This window comes from Calonectris borealis, chromosome W (assembly GCF_964195595.1).
Source record: "Calonectris borealis chromosome W, bCalBor7.hap1.2, whole genome shotgun sequence".
Lineage (NCBI taxonomy): Eukaryota > Metazoa > Chordata > Aves > Procellariiformes > Procellariidae > Calonectris > Calonectris borealis.
Genome location: NC_134351.1, coordinates 19,884,758 through 19,898,268, shown reverse-complemented (window position 1 = coordinate 19,898,268; position 13,511 = coordinate 19,884,758). Strand labels below are relative to the sequence as shown.

Sequence of the window (13,511 nt, the reverse complement as noted above, 5' to 3'; positions counted from 1 at the left end):
TCCCTGATTCCCATCCATGAGCTGATTTGTCGACTGGAGAGCCAAGGAGTGATCAGCAAGACTCACTCACCCTTTCACAGTCCCATATGGCCAGTGCGAAAGTCCAATGGAGAGTGGAGACTAACAGTAGACTACCGTGGCCTGAACGAAGTCACGCTGACGCTGAGTGCTGCCGTGCCGGACATGCTAGAACTTCAATACGAACTGGAGTCAAAGGCAGCCAAGTGGTACGCCACAATTGACATTGCTAATGCCTTCTTCTCCATCCCTTTGGCAGCAGAGTGCAGGCCACAGTTTGCTTTCACTTGGAGGGGCGTCCACTACACCTGGAACCGACTGCCCCAGGGGTGGAAACACAGCCCTACCATTTGCCATGGACTGATCCACACCGCACTGGAACAGGGTGAGGCTCCAGAACACCTGCAATACATTGATGACATCATTGTATGGGGCAACACAGCAGAGGAAGATTTTGAGAAAGGGGAGAGAATAGTCCAAATCCTCCTGAAGGCTGGTTTTGCCATAAAACAAAGTAAGGTCAAGGGACCTGCACAGGAGATCCAGTTTTTAGGAATAAAATGGCAAGATGGACGTCGTCAGATCCCAATGGATGTGATCAACAAAATAACAGCCATGTCCCCACCAACTAGCAAAAAGGAAACACAAGCTTTCTTAGGCGTTGTGGGCTTTGGGAGAATGCATATTCCAGATTACAGTCAGATCGTAAGCCCCCTCTATCAAGTGACCCGGAAGAAGAACGACTTCAAATGGGGCCCTGAGCAACAACAAGCCGTTGAACAAATTAAACGGGAGATAGTTCAGGCAGTAGCCCTTGGGCCAGTCCGGGCAGGACAAGATGTGAAGAATGTGCTCTACACCGCAGCCGGGGAGAATGGCCCTACCTGGAGCCTCTGGTAGAAAGCACCAGGGGAGACTCGAGGTCGACCCTTAGGGTTCTGGGGTCGGGGATACAGAGGATCCGAGGCCCTCTACACTCCAACTGAGAAGGAGATATTGGCAGCATATGAAGGGGTTCGAGCTGCTTCGGACGTGGTTGGTACTGAAGCACAGCTCCTCCTGGCACCCCGACTGCCGGTGCTGGGCTGGATGTTCAAAGGGAGGGTCCCCTCTACACATCATGCAACCGATGCTACGTGGAGTAAGTGGGTCGCGCTGATCACACAACGGGCCCGAATAGGAAACCCCAGTCGCCCAGGAATCTTGGAGGTGATCACGAACTGGCCAGAAGGCAAAGATTTTGGAATATCCGCAGAGGAGGAGGTGACGCGTGCTGACGAGGCCCCACTGTATAATCAACTACGAGAAAACGAGAAGCAATATGCCCTGTTCACTGATGGGTCCTGTCGCCTTGTGGGAAAGCATCGGAGGTGGAAAGCTGCTGTATGGAGTCCTATACGACAAGTCTCAGAAACTGCTGAAGGAGAAGGTGAATCGAGCCAGTTTGCAGAGGTGAAAGCCGTCCAGCTGGCCTTGGACATTGCCGAATGAGAAAAATGGCCAGTACTTTATCTCTATACTGACTCATGGATGGTGGCAAATGCCCTGTGGGGGTGGTTGCAGCAGTGGAAGCAGAACAACTGGCAGCACAGAGGTAAACCCATCTGGGCTGCCGCATTGTGGCAAGATATTGCTGCCCAGGTAGAGAACCTGGTTGTAGAAGTACGTCACGTAGATGCTCATGTACCCAAGGGTCAGGCCACTGAAGAACACCAAAACAACCAGCAGGTGGACCAGGCTGCTAAGATTGAAGTGGCTCAGGTGGATCTGGACTGGCAACATAAGGGTGAATTATTTATAGCTCAGTGGGCCCATGACACTTCCAGCCATCAAGGAAGAGATGCAACATATAGATGGGCTCGTGATCGAGGGGTGGACTTGACCATGGACGCTATTGCACAGGTTATCCATGAATGTGAAACATGCGCTGCCATCAAGCAAGCCAAGCGAGTAAAGCCTCTTTGGTATGGAGGACGATGGTTGAAATATAAATATGGGGAGGCCTGGCAGATTGATTATATCACGCTCCCACAAACCCTCCACGGTAAGCGCTATGTGCTCACCATGGTGGAAGCAACCACCAGATGGCTGGAAACATACCCCTTGCCCCATGCCACCGCCCGGAACACCATCCTGGGCCTTGAAAAGCAAGTCCTATGGCGACATGGCACCCCAGAAAGAATTGAGTCAGACAACGGGACTCATTTCCGAAACACCCTCCTAGACACCTGGGCCAAAGAGCACGGCATTGAGTGGGTCTATCCCATCCCCTACCGTGCACCAGCCTCTGGGAAAATCGAACGATAAAACGGACTGCTAAAGACTACACTGAGAGCAATGGGTGGTGGGACATTCAAGCATTGGGACACACGTTTATCAAAAGCCACCTGGCTAGTCAAAACTAGGGGATCTGTCACTCGAGCTGGCCCTGCCCAATCAAATCCCTTACGTACTGTAGAGGGGGATAAAGTCCCTGTCGTGCACATAAGAAATATGCTGGGGAAGACAGTCTAGGTTACTCCTGCCTCTGGCAAGGGAAAACCCATCCGTGGGGTTGCTTTTGCTCAAGGACCTGGGTGCCCTTGGTGGGTAATGCGAAAGGATGGGGAAGTCCGGTGTGTACCTCAAGGGGATTTGATTTTGGGTGAAAATAGCCAATGAACTGAATTGTATGATGTCAATTGTTATTATGATTTTTTATATCATTATTATCTATGGTTGCTATCAATGGTATAGCCGTAAAAATCACCCAGATTAATGAAGAATGAGCTAGCTCCTATGAAACCGAGCAAAGTGCAACGGTGATAGAACTGGACGAGCGCAGCAATACCTAAATCAGAACTGGCTTCAGCATGCAGGATTCCAACACCACACAGCATTTCTTTGGCCCTGAAAGACTGTTATGACAGATGGAGCCCAAAGTCATGGACTAAATGAACTCAATGGACACTTTAGAGGGATGGCCCGTAGACTCTTTGTGTGTGTGTGTGTATATATGTGTGTGTGTATATATGTGTGTGTGTATATATGTGTGTGTGTATATATATATATATAAAAAATATAAAGACAAGAAAGGTGGTGGTGATTAATTGGAATGTATTGAATAACGTGATACTTAGGCATGACGTAAATGGTATAGAATAAGGGGTGGATGCTGTCCTGGCTGAGATAGGGTTAAATTTCTTCCTAGTGCTGTGTTTTGGATTCAGTATGAGGAGAATGTTGATAACACACTGATGTTTTCAGTTGTTGCTAAGTATCGTGTCAAGGACAGCTTCCATGCCCTACCAGACGCAGAGGCTGGGAGGGAGCACAACTGGGACAGCCGGCCCAGCTGGCCAACGGGGTATTCCATACCATGTGCCGTCACGCTCAGTATATGAATGGTAGGCGTGTTCCAGGAAGTAGCGATTGCTACTTGGTTATCGGTCAGCGTGGGTGGTGAGCAATTGCATTGTGCATCACTCATTTTGTATATTTTATCACTATCATTATTATTATTATTATTTTCCCTTTTTCTGTTCTATTAAACTGTCTTTATCTCAACCCACAAGTTTTTCTCACTCTTACCCTTCCGATTCTCTCCCCGTCCCACTGTGGCGAGGGGGGAATGAGCAAGTGGCTGCATGTGGTTTGGCTGCCTGCCAGGTTAAACCAAGACAAGCTTGTTTCTTGCTCCTGTGGTCAAACCTTGAGGACACCATTAATAATTTATATTCTGTATTTTTTTCCTGGGCTTTATTGGTCTGCTGAGTTAATTCAGATAGAAAGACTGAAAAGTGTATTTGCTGCTAAAAGCCATATTCAGCTACTGAATTACAGTGGTTAGGCTGAAACTCCCCGGGGAATATATGAGTATCTGATGTATATATTGCTTTTTTGTTTAGTTTTAATTATGAGAGCTTCTGTTTGTGTGGAAGATACGCTTATTTCCCATAACTATTCTGTCTGCACTGAAACAGAAAAATAGTTTAAAATCTGGAAATTCTTTCAGGTTATGGTTTGTGTGCAGCAAAAGCTCAGTACCCCATAGCTGATCTAGTGAAGATGTTGAGAGAACAAGGGAAAAATGTCAGGTAAGTACTTTACTTGATGAAAAGTATTACTTCTCTTTTTTTTTTCTTTTTTCTTTTTTTTTTTTTTTCATTCCATTAAAATCTTCTACAAGTCTTTTTTGGTTTAATTTTTCTTTCAGCTGTCATTCTTATGCTGATCTCTCTCAGAAATACTAGCTGGAGGAGTGCTCTTAGTCTTATTAACTTATAGCTGAATATCTAGAAATTTCATGCTTTAGTGTAAAAGGTATTTCTACCTTTTACTATTTCAGGGAATTAAGATAGTTTAGACTGTCCTTAAATTTGGGTTTTGGAAGTAGCCCCAGCAGTTGGAGAATAATTTTATTTCTTGTTTCTTTGTTTGGTGTCATGCTGAAGTTTAGTTAAAAAGAATGGCTTTAAAATTTAATGCTGTTTTCTTGTAGCAACAAAATCTTACTTTTTTTTGTAAGGTAAGTTAGCTAGCTCCTTTAGATACATATGCTCTGCCTTTAGATATAGTACTACTTTTCTACAAAAAAAGCAGTGAAATTTTTTTAAAAGTAAAATTTCAAAGTAGCGTTTTGTATTCTGTTCAAGAGAACAGTTAGCAGCCTTTTCTAAAGGTGTAGTTTGGAGAACTCTGTGAAAGCAGTCACTCTGTCAAAAAAATGTTACTGTGCGGAGTAATCGCAACAGCTGACTTCAGTGCAGGGAGAATAGTTTTTTCTCTATGCTTAGTCAATGAGGAGAGAGAACAGGCCTAACTTAAGTGCTTTGAATTGCATCCTAGAGAAACCTCCATTAAGGGGGATTGTTTACCTAGGCTAAAGTAGCTTTATTTTTTTTTTTTTTAAAGTCCTTATTTCCTAAGGAAACTGACGGCTCTGCTTGTGAAACTGTTCGGGAATAGTTAAAGAGGTGCGATGGGAACAATTGAGGATTCTAGGCAGGAAATGAGGGCCTCCTTGCAGTATGGAGAAAGTGTTTGCTGGGGTCAGTCTGGTATGAAATGGAAGGTAGCAGCCTCTGCACCCAAGTACACAGGACTCACTTCTTTCCTGGGATAACTGACTTGCGTTAATAGCAACACACACACACCCCCCCACACACCCCCCCACACACCCCAAAAAAAAAAACACCCCAAAACCAAACCAACCCCAAACAAACAAACAAACAAACCAACAAAACAAAAAAAACCAGCCAAACAAAAAAACAAAACCAAACAAAGAAACAAAAAATCCCACCCAAAAAACCACCACCCCACAAAAAAATGGACAGTAACATCCAATTCTGACAGGCATGTTTAAACAATGCTGGAAAAAATTTAACCACGCTGTAATGTTAGATGTCCTCCTTCTTTAGTTAAAAATCCACGGTCTACATTACCTTTTTACTCTTCCACTAACCCCTTCTGCGCTCTGGGATAGCTAAAGACATTCAGTGTGTATTGATGAGAGGTGTCTTGCAGATGCTCAAGAGCTCCTGTGTTTGGACTGATGTGCTGCACATAGTGTCTCTGTTAAAAGTAGATCTCCTGTCTGTTACATTCCTCGAAATCCTCATAAGTCAATCCATGTGATCTTATGTTACAGCAGGATTTTAGCTTCCACAGGATATACTGCCTGAATTCCCTTTGCCTCTTCCAAGCATTAGGGCTGTGGTATCTTCTCTCACACCATGCTTTTAAGGTTTCTAAAGTCTGATTTGTTTAGAAAGCAGCCAGTGAACACAGGAAGGTCTGAAGATGTAAACTTTTGTCACTATTTTAATATAACCTGAATCTTCACAGAATCACAGAACAGTTGAAGCTGGAGATCTCTGGAGATGGTCTAGTTCAGCCAGCCCCCTTGCTCAAAGCAGAGTCAACTAGAGCAGGTTGCTTAGGATCTTGTCCAGTTGGGTTTTGAATATCCAGTCTCCAGGGATGGAGACTTGACAGCCTCTCTGAGCAATCTGTTCCAATGTTCAATCACCCTTAGAGTAAAATGGGTTTTTCTTATATTTAAATTTGTGACCATTGCCTCTTGTCTGTTCATTGGATACCACTGAGAAGAATCTGGCTCTGTCTTCTTTACTGATGGAGGGGAGTATTTATACACAGTTATAAGATTCCCCTGAGCCTTCTCTTCTCCAGGCTGAAGAATCCCAGCTCTCAGCCTCTCTTCTCGTGACAAATACTCCAATCCCTTAAGCATTTTAGACCTACTCTTATCAGGTTCCCATAAATTTTTGCTATTGCAAGCAATACTGTTATTAGAGTTCTTTGAGTATTGCATGGAAGGATTATTGGAGTGCACTTGGCCAGTCCCATGGACTTACTCTGCTGGAGTGCTACTCCAAAAAGCAGAGATAATTCTTAGGTGCTAGTATTGGCCCAAGTCCTTTCCTCCTTCAGTTTTTCATAGACCTTATAGGTATTGAAAGTACTGGAAAGCTAACATCATGCCTCCCTTGCTGATTGTTTGGGAAACTATTTTCTAATTATGGTAATTTAATATTTTAAAATTAGTCAAGGTTCAGTTTTCATTTGAAACAAGATATTTGGACAGATGCTGGTTAGCCAGACTCATTCTCCGATTTCCATGTGTTTATTTCAATCAGATGGTGACTTTCCTTTGGAATCAATACTCCAGCAATTAGTGGGGGTTTTTTTGGTTTTGCTTTTCTTCTTCCACTATTTTTCCCAGTTCGTGGAAAAGTTGTATATAAGTCTTAAGTGTTTTACAGCATGTATTGTGATGGATAACAGCAGGGTTGTTGTAGGGTTTAGCAGCAATTACTTGTTAGTGTTTACCCAGAATGTCACAATTTTGCATATAAAATTGCTTTTTAGGTGTATTAGTGCATGCATACATGAGAAATGAGGGTGCGTGCTGGTGTATCTGCTTCCTGGAGCAGTTCTCTTAACACCTTATTCCTCCATGTTTAGCAAAAGCTGTATGTGTGTCCAAATTGCATTAAAAATTTTGAAGACCCATTAGTTGTGCAACAAAAGAACCTTTCTTGGCTAATGCGATGACAGTGTTGCATGCTTTTGGCTTTCCCTTCAGTGCTTCTGTGTGGGCAAGCTTTATTTTTTACCAACCTTGGTGATATATAAGATTATTGGGTTTTGCCTTTTATGTTGGCTTTGCAGGGGAGAAATGTGAATGAATTCTTGAAATAACTGGCTTATACTTGAAATGAGTCAATTTCAGGAAGGGATCACTGCAGTGGTTACCTAGTATTTTAATGAAATAAATCTGTATTTACAGTTTGTGGTCGTTTAGGCCTTTCATCACTTTGTGGAGCTCCCATGGTGTTCATTGAATGCAGCTGCTGCCCCTCTGGTTTCAGTAGGCCTGGAGTGCCTCTGGACCCTAGTACGCTCACCATCCAGATGTAGTGACACTCTCGCACATCCGCTGTGGAAGGGTGCCAGTGTGGACATACGATTGTCATCAGTCTGTAATGCCCATACCGTGCCAAGAAAAATTGCTTCTGTCATATGGTCTTTTGTTGCTTCATGGTTCATGATTGATCCAGAGACACCATTGTTTTCATTTACTTTGCCTATAGGTATAATATTCTCAGTGAAGAGCACAGATTATATAACATGATGCATAATCTTTTATGACTAGGGTTTAAATTTAGAAATATGGGAGAGTTTGGAAACTTCAGACTGTTTTAGTTATTAAATTGCGTAGCTAATATCATCGCTTACTTAAGATGGTCTTGCAGCAGATCACATCTTTAATACATTAGTAGGATCACATAGAAAGCTGGGTATTGCTGACTCTTCATTATAGCTCTTCCTTGTTATGGATGGGTAAAACAACAAAACTTTTCATAGGCTAAATCCCGCAGTCCCTGGAATTCATTGGCCTTGGAGAGGAAATACTTGTTCTACAACTAGCACTGTATTTCTGCAAAGTTGCAACTGAGTAAATTGGTAAGGCGAGAACTTGCAACAAAGTTCTTCAACCATATGCTGTGTTGTTTGTAGGCCCCTATTTGTGAAATTCAGATTTCTTATATAAAATTAAATTATATTCTATAATAATTCTATATATAGAATATAAAATTTTTCTATAGTATTATAATACAGTTTAAAACTGTATACGTTCTCATATGTGCATGGGTAATTGACACTGTCCGTGTCCACATAAAGTTAAGTATCTTAGCTTTTGCCACAGCACAACTTTCCTAAGACTTTTTCTATCAATGTGGCGCTTTTTTTTCCCCTGCATAGTAATGTTAATAATAAAATTGAATTCCAGGGTGCAAGGACTCTTAAAATTGTGCTTTGTATGGACTTTCTAAATCTGACTCATAATTAAAGTATGGTGGTTTTCTGGTAACTCTCATAGTTGAGGGAAATGCAGATTATCTCTTTAACAGCCTTTCAAATTAGTTGCTAATATGTTAGTGTGTTTTATGTGGGTTTGCTGTTTTTGGGGGTTTTTTTAAACCTAATTTTTATAGGTGGATATCTTGCAGGACTTGCATTTCTGTCTTCTGATGCTGGAGAATCTAGTTACTTTTGAGCACATGGAAACACAGCTTTCTTAAATATTTGAAAATGTGACAGAATGAATTTAGTGTTATATCTGCATTTTTGAATTTTTATTGTTACCTCTACACCTGAGCTCTAATCAAATGTGTTTAGGGTTCTAGTTTTTTTTCTATCCATGGTTCTAATTGCTTGTGAGTAATCGAACATGTGGATGGGTACCACTTGCACATCGCTCTATAACTTAATAAATAAAACTGAGTAATTTTAATTGTTTAATTATTTCAGTTTACAGTCATCATTCTTTGCTCTACAAGAAAATCTGGAAGAATTTTAAAGCATGAGCAGTTAAGATGCTGTCCCAATCAATCTTAACATACTGCATAGCTCAGGTGTGCATAAGGTGGAAATCACTGTCACAGTGCTGATAGGCAGCTTAAGAACAATGTGTGCTGATGCAAGTTTCTAGGAAGCTGAAGTATGTTTACTAAGACGACACTAAGTGTGTATGTGTGTGTCAGTTAATTTGACTATAAGAAACAAACTGAGAACTGGGTGGGTTCTGAATTATTAATGCTGCAGATGGAGGGACAAATGGAGTCCAGCAGATCTGTTAGCTCAAGTGCCATATCGGTGTAGCTAGAGAGAACTAGCAAACCTTGCTGTACCTGATCTGCTTCTGCAAGGATGCAGCTGTAGCTCCATGCTCCTGGGGGTGTATTGTAGGTATGCCATTGGTTCCATATGGGTCAGCTCAGCTCTGGGTGACTTTACTAGGTCAGTTTGTGATGCTTTGTGGAGGCAGGCTCTTCTTTCTTCCCTGCAGTTGGGTTCTTGGGAGGGTTATTGCATTGAGCTAAGGTTCATGCCATGTACTTGGATCTTGCCCTTGCTGTGATAAACCATAGTGGTCAGAAATAGGGAGCCAGTACCAACCCTCACTTAAGTATGCTTAATTTAACTAATTAAATTCAGTTTAAATTTAACTGACCTGACCCCAGCAGAGCCACTGAGCTTAGTCCACGCTGAAGTACTGTTCCTGGGGACATCTTTTTGCCTCAGGCATGTCACCAGGCCTGAGCTAGCTTAGCTAGCTATGTACTTTGATGCTAGGAATCTACATAGTCATCTATAATGTGTGATGAGAGCATTATACTGTGATACTTGAAAGTCGTGCTATACTGTAACTGTTGTTATATGGCAGGATTCAAGCTGTGGAATATCTGAATGATGTACTTCTTAGTTCATCTAGGTTGTTTGTTTTTTTGTGTGTGTTGTGGTTGTTTTTTGGTTTTGTTTTTCCTCCTTTCTTCTTCCTGTTACCTTGAATAACAGATTATTGTCTGTACTGGAAACAGAGGTGGAGAGGTGTCAAAACACAAAGTGAATGGGGGGAAAGAGGGGGTGAGGCAAAACCCTTGGGCAAATTATTCTCTGTATATACAACTTCTAAAGTGTTGAGTAAGCTAAATGAGGCACCAGCCAGATGTTACTTGCATCATTCTGTCCAGTTTTGGCATAATGATAGATAGGTGCTAGCTCTTTCAGCATTTATTACAAGAATATTATCTAGCCAGTTGTAATAAAGATAGATGCTGACTTTATGAACTATAGAAAAAGTAATTTCCATCCTGAAATTTTTCAGTAATTTTTAATACAATAGTTGTATTTTTCATACTAATATAATTAACTTCAAAATACTTTAACTCCACCCTCCGAATTTAAATGCTTTCTGTGCTGAAACCATCAGCTGTCCATCCCACCGGAGGAGGAGGGTGATCGAGCGGCTGCGTGGGGTTTATTTTTGCTGACTGGGGTTAAACCACGTCAGTCCTTTTTGGCGCCCAACGTGGGGCAACGAAGGGTTGAGATAACGACAGATTATTTAGAGCATATTAAGGAATTTATATCTGGTAACATATTAATTTGTTCTGCACCATGCTCTTGTTTTTACTGTACCTGTTAAAGATTGGAGTTGGGTTTTGTAGTCTGCTGTGCTCTGCAGTGATTAATGATGTATTGCCTGGGAGATTTGTTACTAAAACGCTGGCATTGGGGGTTATTTGGTATTTGGGATTCGTAATGAAGCCGTTTGTGTATTTCGGGTACCACCTCATGGAGACCATTAGCAATTATACCTCTTCCTCGGAGAGATTTTTTATGGAGGAAATAGAGAATGGCACCCTCACTACCTTCCTCTATGATGTCGTCTCCTTCATTAAAATAACTTGCCAGTACCTTGAACATCCCTGGGTAGTTAAGATACATCTATTGGTACTCCTTGGGAATATTGTTGTGGTTTTATCCAAGGTTAGTAAGCAATTTAAGAATGTCATCCAGAGATCTGCCCCAAGGCTGGATAGTTATGAGTGGCAGGGTGAGTGGGATAGCATGGGCAAATGCCTAGGACGATGGGCACCCCCAGTGTTTTGGAACTTCACCCCTGAACAAGTGCAGAACCCTGAAAAATTAGTAGAATATTTGGCAAAAGGATGCTGTCACCCTGGCCATTCCAGGGAGACACAAATCACTGCAATGTGCTGGGGCCTGGCCCATGCCTACCAAGCCCTGTTTAACATCACTCAGAACCCCCAAGGGGAAGAAAAGGTCTCTGCAGCTGATGACAAAGCAACAGGCCCTGCGGCTACCCCACCCCCCATGGCAAGCACAGTGGCTACCCCACCCCCCACGGCAGGCACAGCAGCTACTCCGCTACTCTGCCCCCTGCAACAGGGAACCAACCCATGCCGGTATCAGTCGCCCCTATACAAAAAGGAAAACACACAAGAAAATCAGCTCGTCTAGTAAGGGATGAAGATGAACCAGGGCCATCACGAGAACAGGAGGAGGAGGAGGCAGAACCCGTAAATGAGATGGTAACCACCCGATCCCTATCCCTGGGTGAGCTGCGAGATATGCAAAAAGACTTCAGTCGTCGTCCAGGCGAGCACATTGTCACCTGGCTGCTCCGATGCTGGGATAATGGGGCCAGTAGCCTGGAATTAGAGGGTAGGGAAGCCAAGCAGCTGGGATCCCTTTCTAGGGAAGGGGGCATTGACAAAGCAATTGGACAAGGGGCACAAGTCCTCAGCCTCTGGAGGCGACTCCTGTCAGGCGTGAAGGAAAGGTACCCCTTCAAGGAAGATGTTATATGCCACCCAGGCAAGTGGACCACCATGGAGAGAGGTATCCAGTACCTGAGGGAATTAGGTGTGCTGGAAGTGATTTATGATGACCTGAACAACGAGCAGTTACCCAAAGACCCAGATGAAGTCAAATGCACCCGACCCATGTGGCAGAAGTTTGTACGGAGCGCACCAGCGTCGCATGCAAACTCATTGGCAGTAATGACCTGGAGAGATGGAGAGGAACAAACAGTGGATGAACTGGCTGGCCAACTCTGGCAATATGAAGAAAGTCTCTCTTCCTCCCTACGGGCCTGTGTCTCTGCTGTGGAGAAACTGTCTCAGGAGGTCCAGCAACTCAAAGAGGATATGTCCTGCTCCCCCCCTGCACGGGCCAGTGTCTCAGCCATTAGGAGCAAGCGTCCCTCTGCTCAAGAGAGGAGACATCGTGGGTACACACCCCGGGGCACCCTGTGGTTTTACCTGCGTGACCACGGAGAGGACATGAGGAAGTGGGATGGAAAACCTACCTCAGCCCTACAGGCACGGGTACATGAGTTGCAAGGAAAAACAACCACAAAAGGGGGTTCTTCCAGGAAAACTGCTGCTCAAATTTCCAGTGAGCAGTTTCCCAGACAGAGTAGAAGGGCTGATTCCACTTCTGACCTTAACAAAGGGACTTCTGATTCATACTTCCAAGAAGTGGGTAGCGAATATGATGACCAGGACTAGAGGGGCCCTGCCTCCAGCCAGGTGGAGGAAAGGGACAACCGGGTTTCCTGGACTGTGTGGATTCGATGGCCTGGCACATCAGACCCACAGGAGTCTAAGGCTCTTGTAGACACCGGTGCTCAGTGTACCCTGATGCCATCAAGCTATAGAGGGTCAGAACCAATCTGTATTTCTGGAGTGACAGGGGGATCCCAAGAGTTAACTGTATTGGAGGCCGAAGTGAGCCTAACCGGGAATGAGTGGCAGAAGCACCCCATTGTGACTGGCCCAGAGGCTCCGTGCATCCTTGGCATAGACTACCTCAGGAGAGGGTATTTCAGGGACCCAAAAGGGTATCAGTGGGCTTTTGGTAGAGCTGCCCTGGAGACGGAGGAAATTAAACAGCTGTCCACCTTGCCCGGTCTCTCGGAGGATCCTTCTGTTGTGGGGTTGTTGAAGGTTGAAGAACAACAGGTGCCAATCGCTACCACAACAGTGCACCGTCGGCAATATCGCACCAACCGAGACTCCCTGGTTCCCATCCATGAGATGATTCGTCGACTGGAGAGCCAAGGAGTGATCAGCAAGACTCGCTCACCCTTTAACAGTCCCATATGGCCAGTGCGAAAGTCCAATGGAGAGTGGAGACTAACAGTGGACTACCGTGGCCTAAAGGAAGTCACGCCGCCACTGAGTACTGCCGTACCGGACATGCTAGAACTCCAATAGGAACTGGACTCAAAGGCAGCCAAGTGGTACGCCAAAATTGACATGTGTTCTTCTCCATCCCTTTGGCGGCAGAGTGCAGGCCACAGTTTGCTTTCACTTGGAGGGGCGTCCACTACACCTGGAATCGTCTGCCCCAGGGGTGGAAACACAGCCCTACCATTTGCCATGGACTGATCCACACTACACTGGAACAGGGTGAGGCTCCGGAACACCTGCAATACATTGATGACATCATTGTATGGGGCAGCACAGCAGAGGAAGATTTTGAGAAAGGGGAGAGAATAGTCCAAATCCTTCTGCAGGCTGGTTTTGCCATAAAACAAAGTAAGGTCAAGGGACCTGCACAGGAGACCCAGTTTTTAGAAATAAAATGGCAAGATGGACGTCGTCAGATCCCAA

At 44.1% G+C, this 13,511-nt stretch overlaps 1 protein-coding gene across 7 annotated transcripts in view; it reads left to right on the top strand.

Moving 5' to 3' along the window:
- The window catches only part of LOC142075029 (NAD(P) transhydrogenase, mitochondrial-like), an 86,716-nt gene that overhangs the window by 54,814 nt on the left and 18,391 nt on the right, over positions 1-13,511 (top strand). For 4 of the 7 annotated variants that reach the window (XM_075136025.1, XM_075136019.1, XM_075136021.1 and 1 more), the window contains one exon: positions 4,013-4,094. The exons of 1 other annotated variant lie outside the window; for it this stretch is intronic. In XM_075136025.1, the coding sequence (XP_074992126.1) occupies positions 4,013-4,094 (82 nt within the window). Of the gene's footprint in view, positions 1-4,012; positions 4,095-4,911; positions 5,148-7,309; positions 8,279-13,511 lie in introns of those variants that run through there. 2 more of the 7 variants (XM_075136023.1, XM_075136022.1) reach the window with 2 other exon arrangements.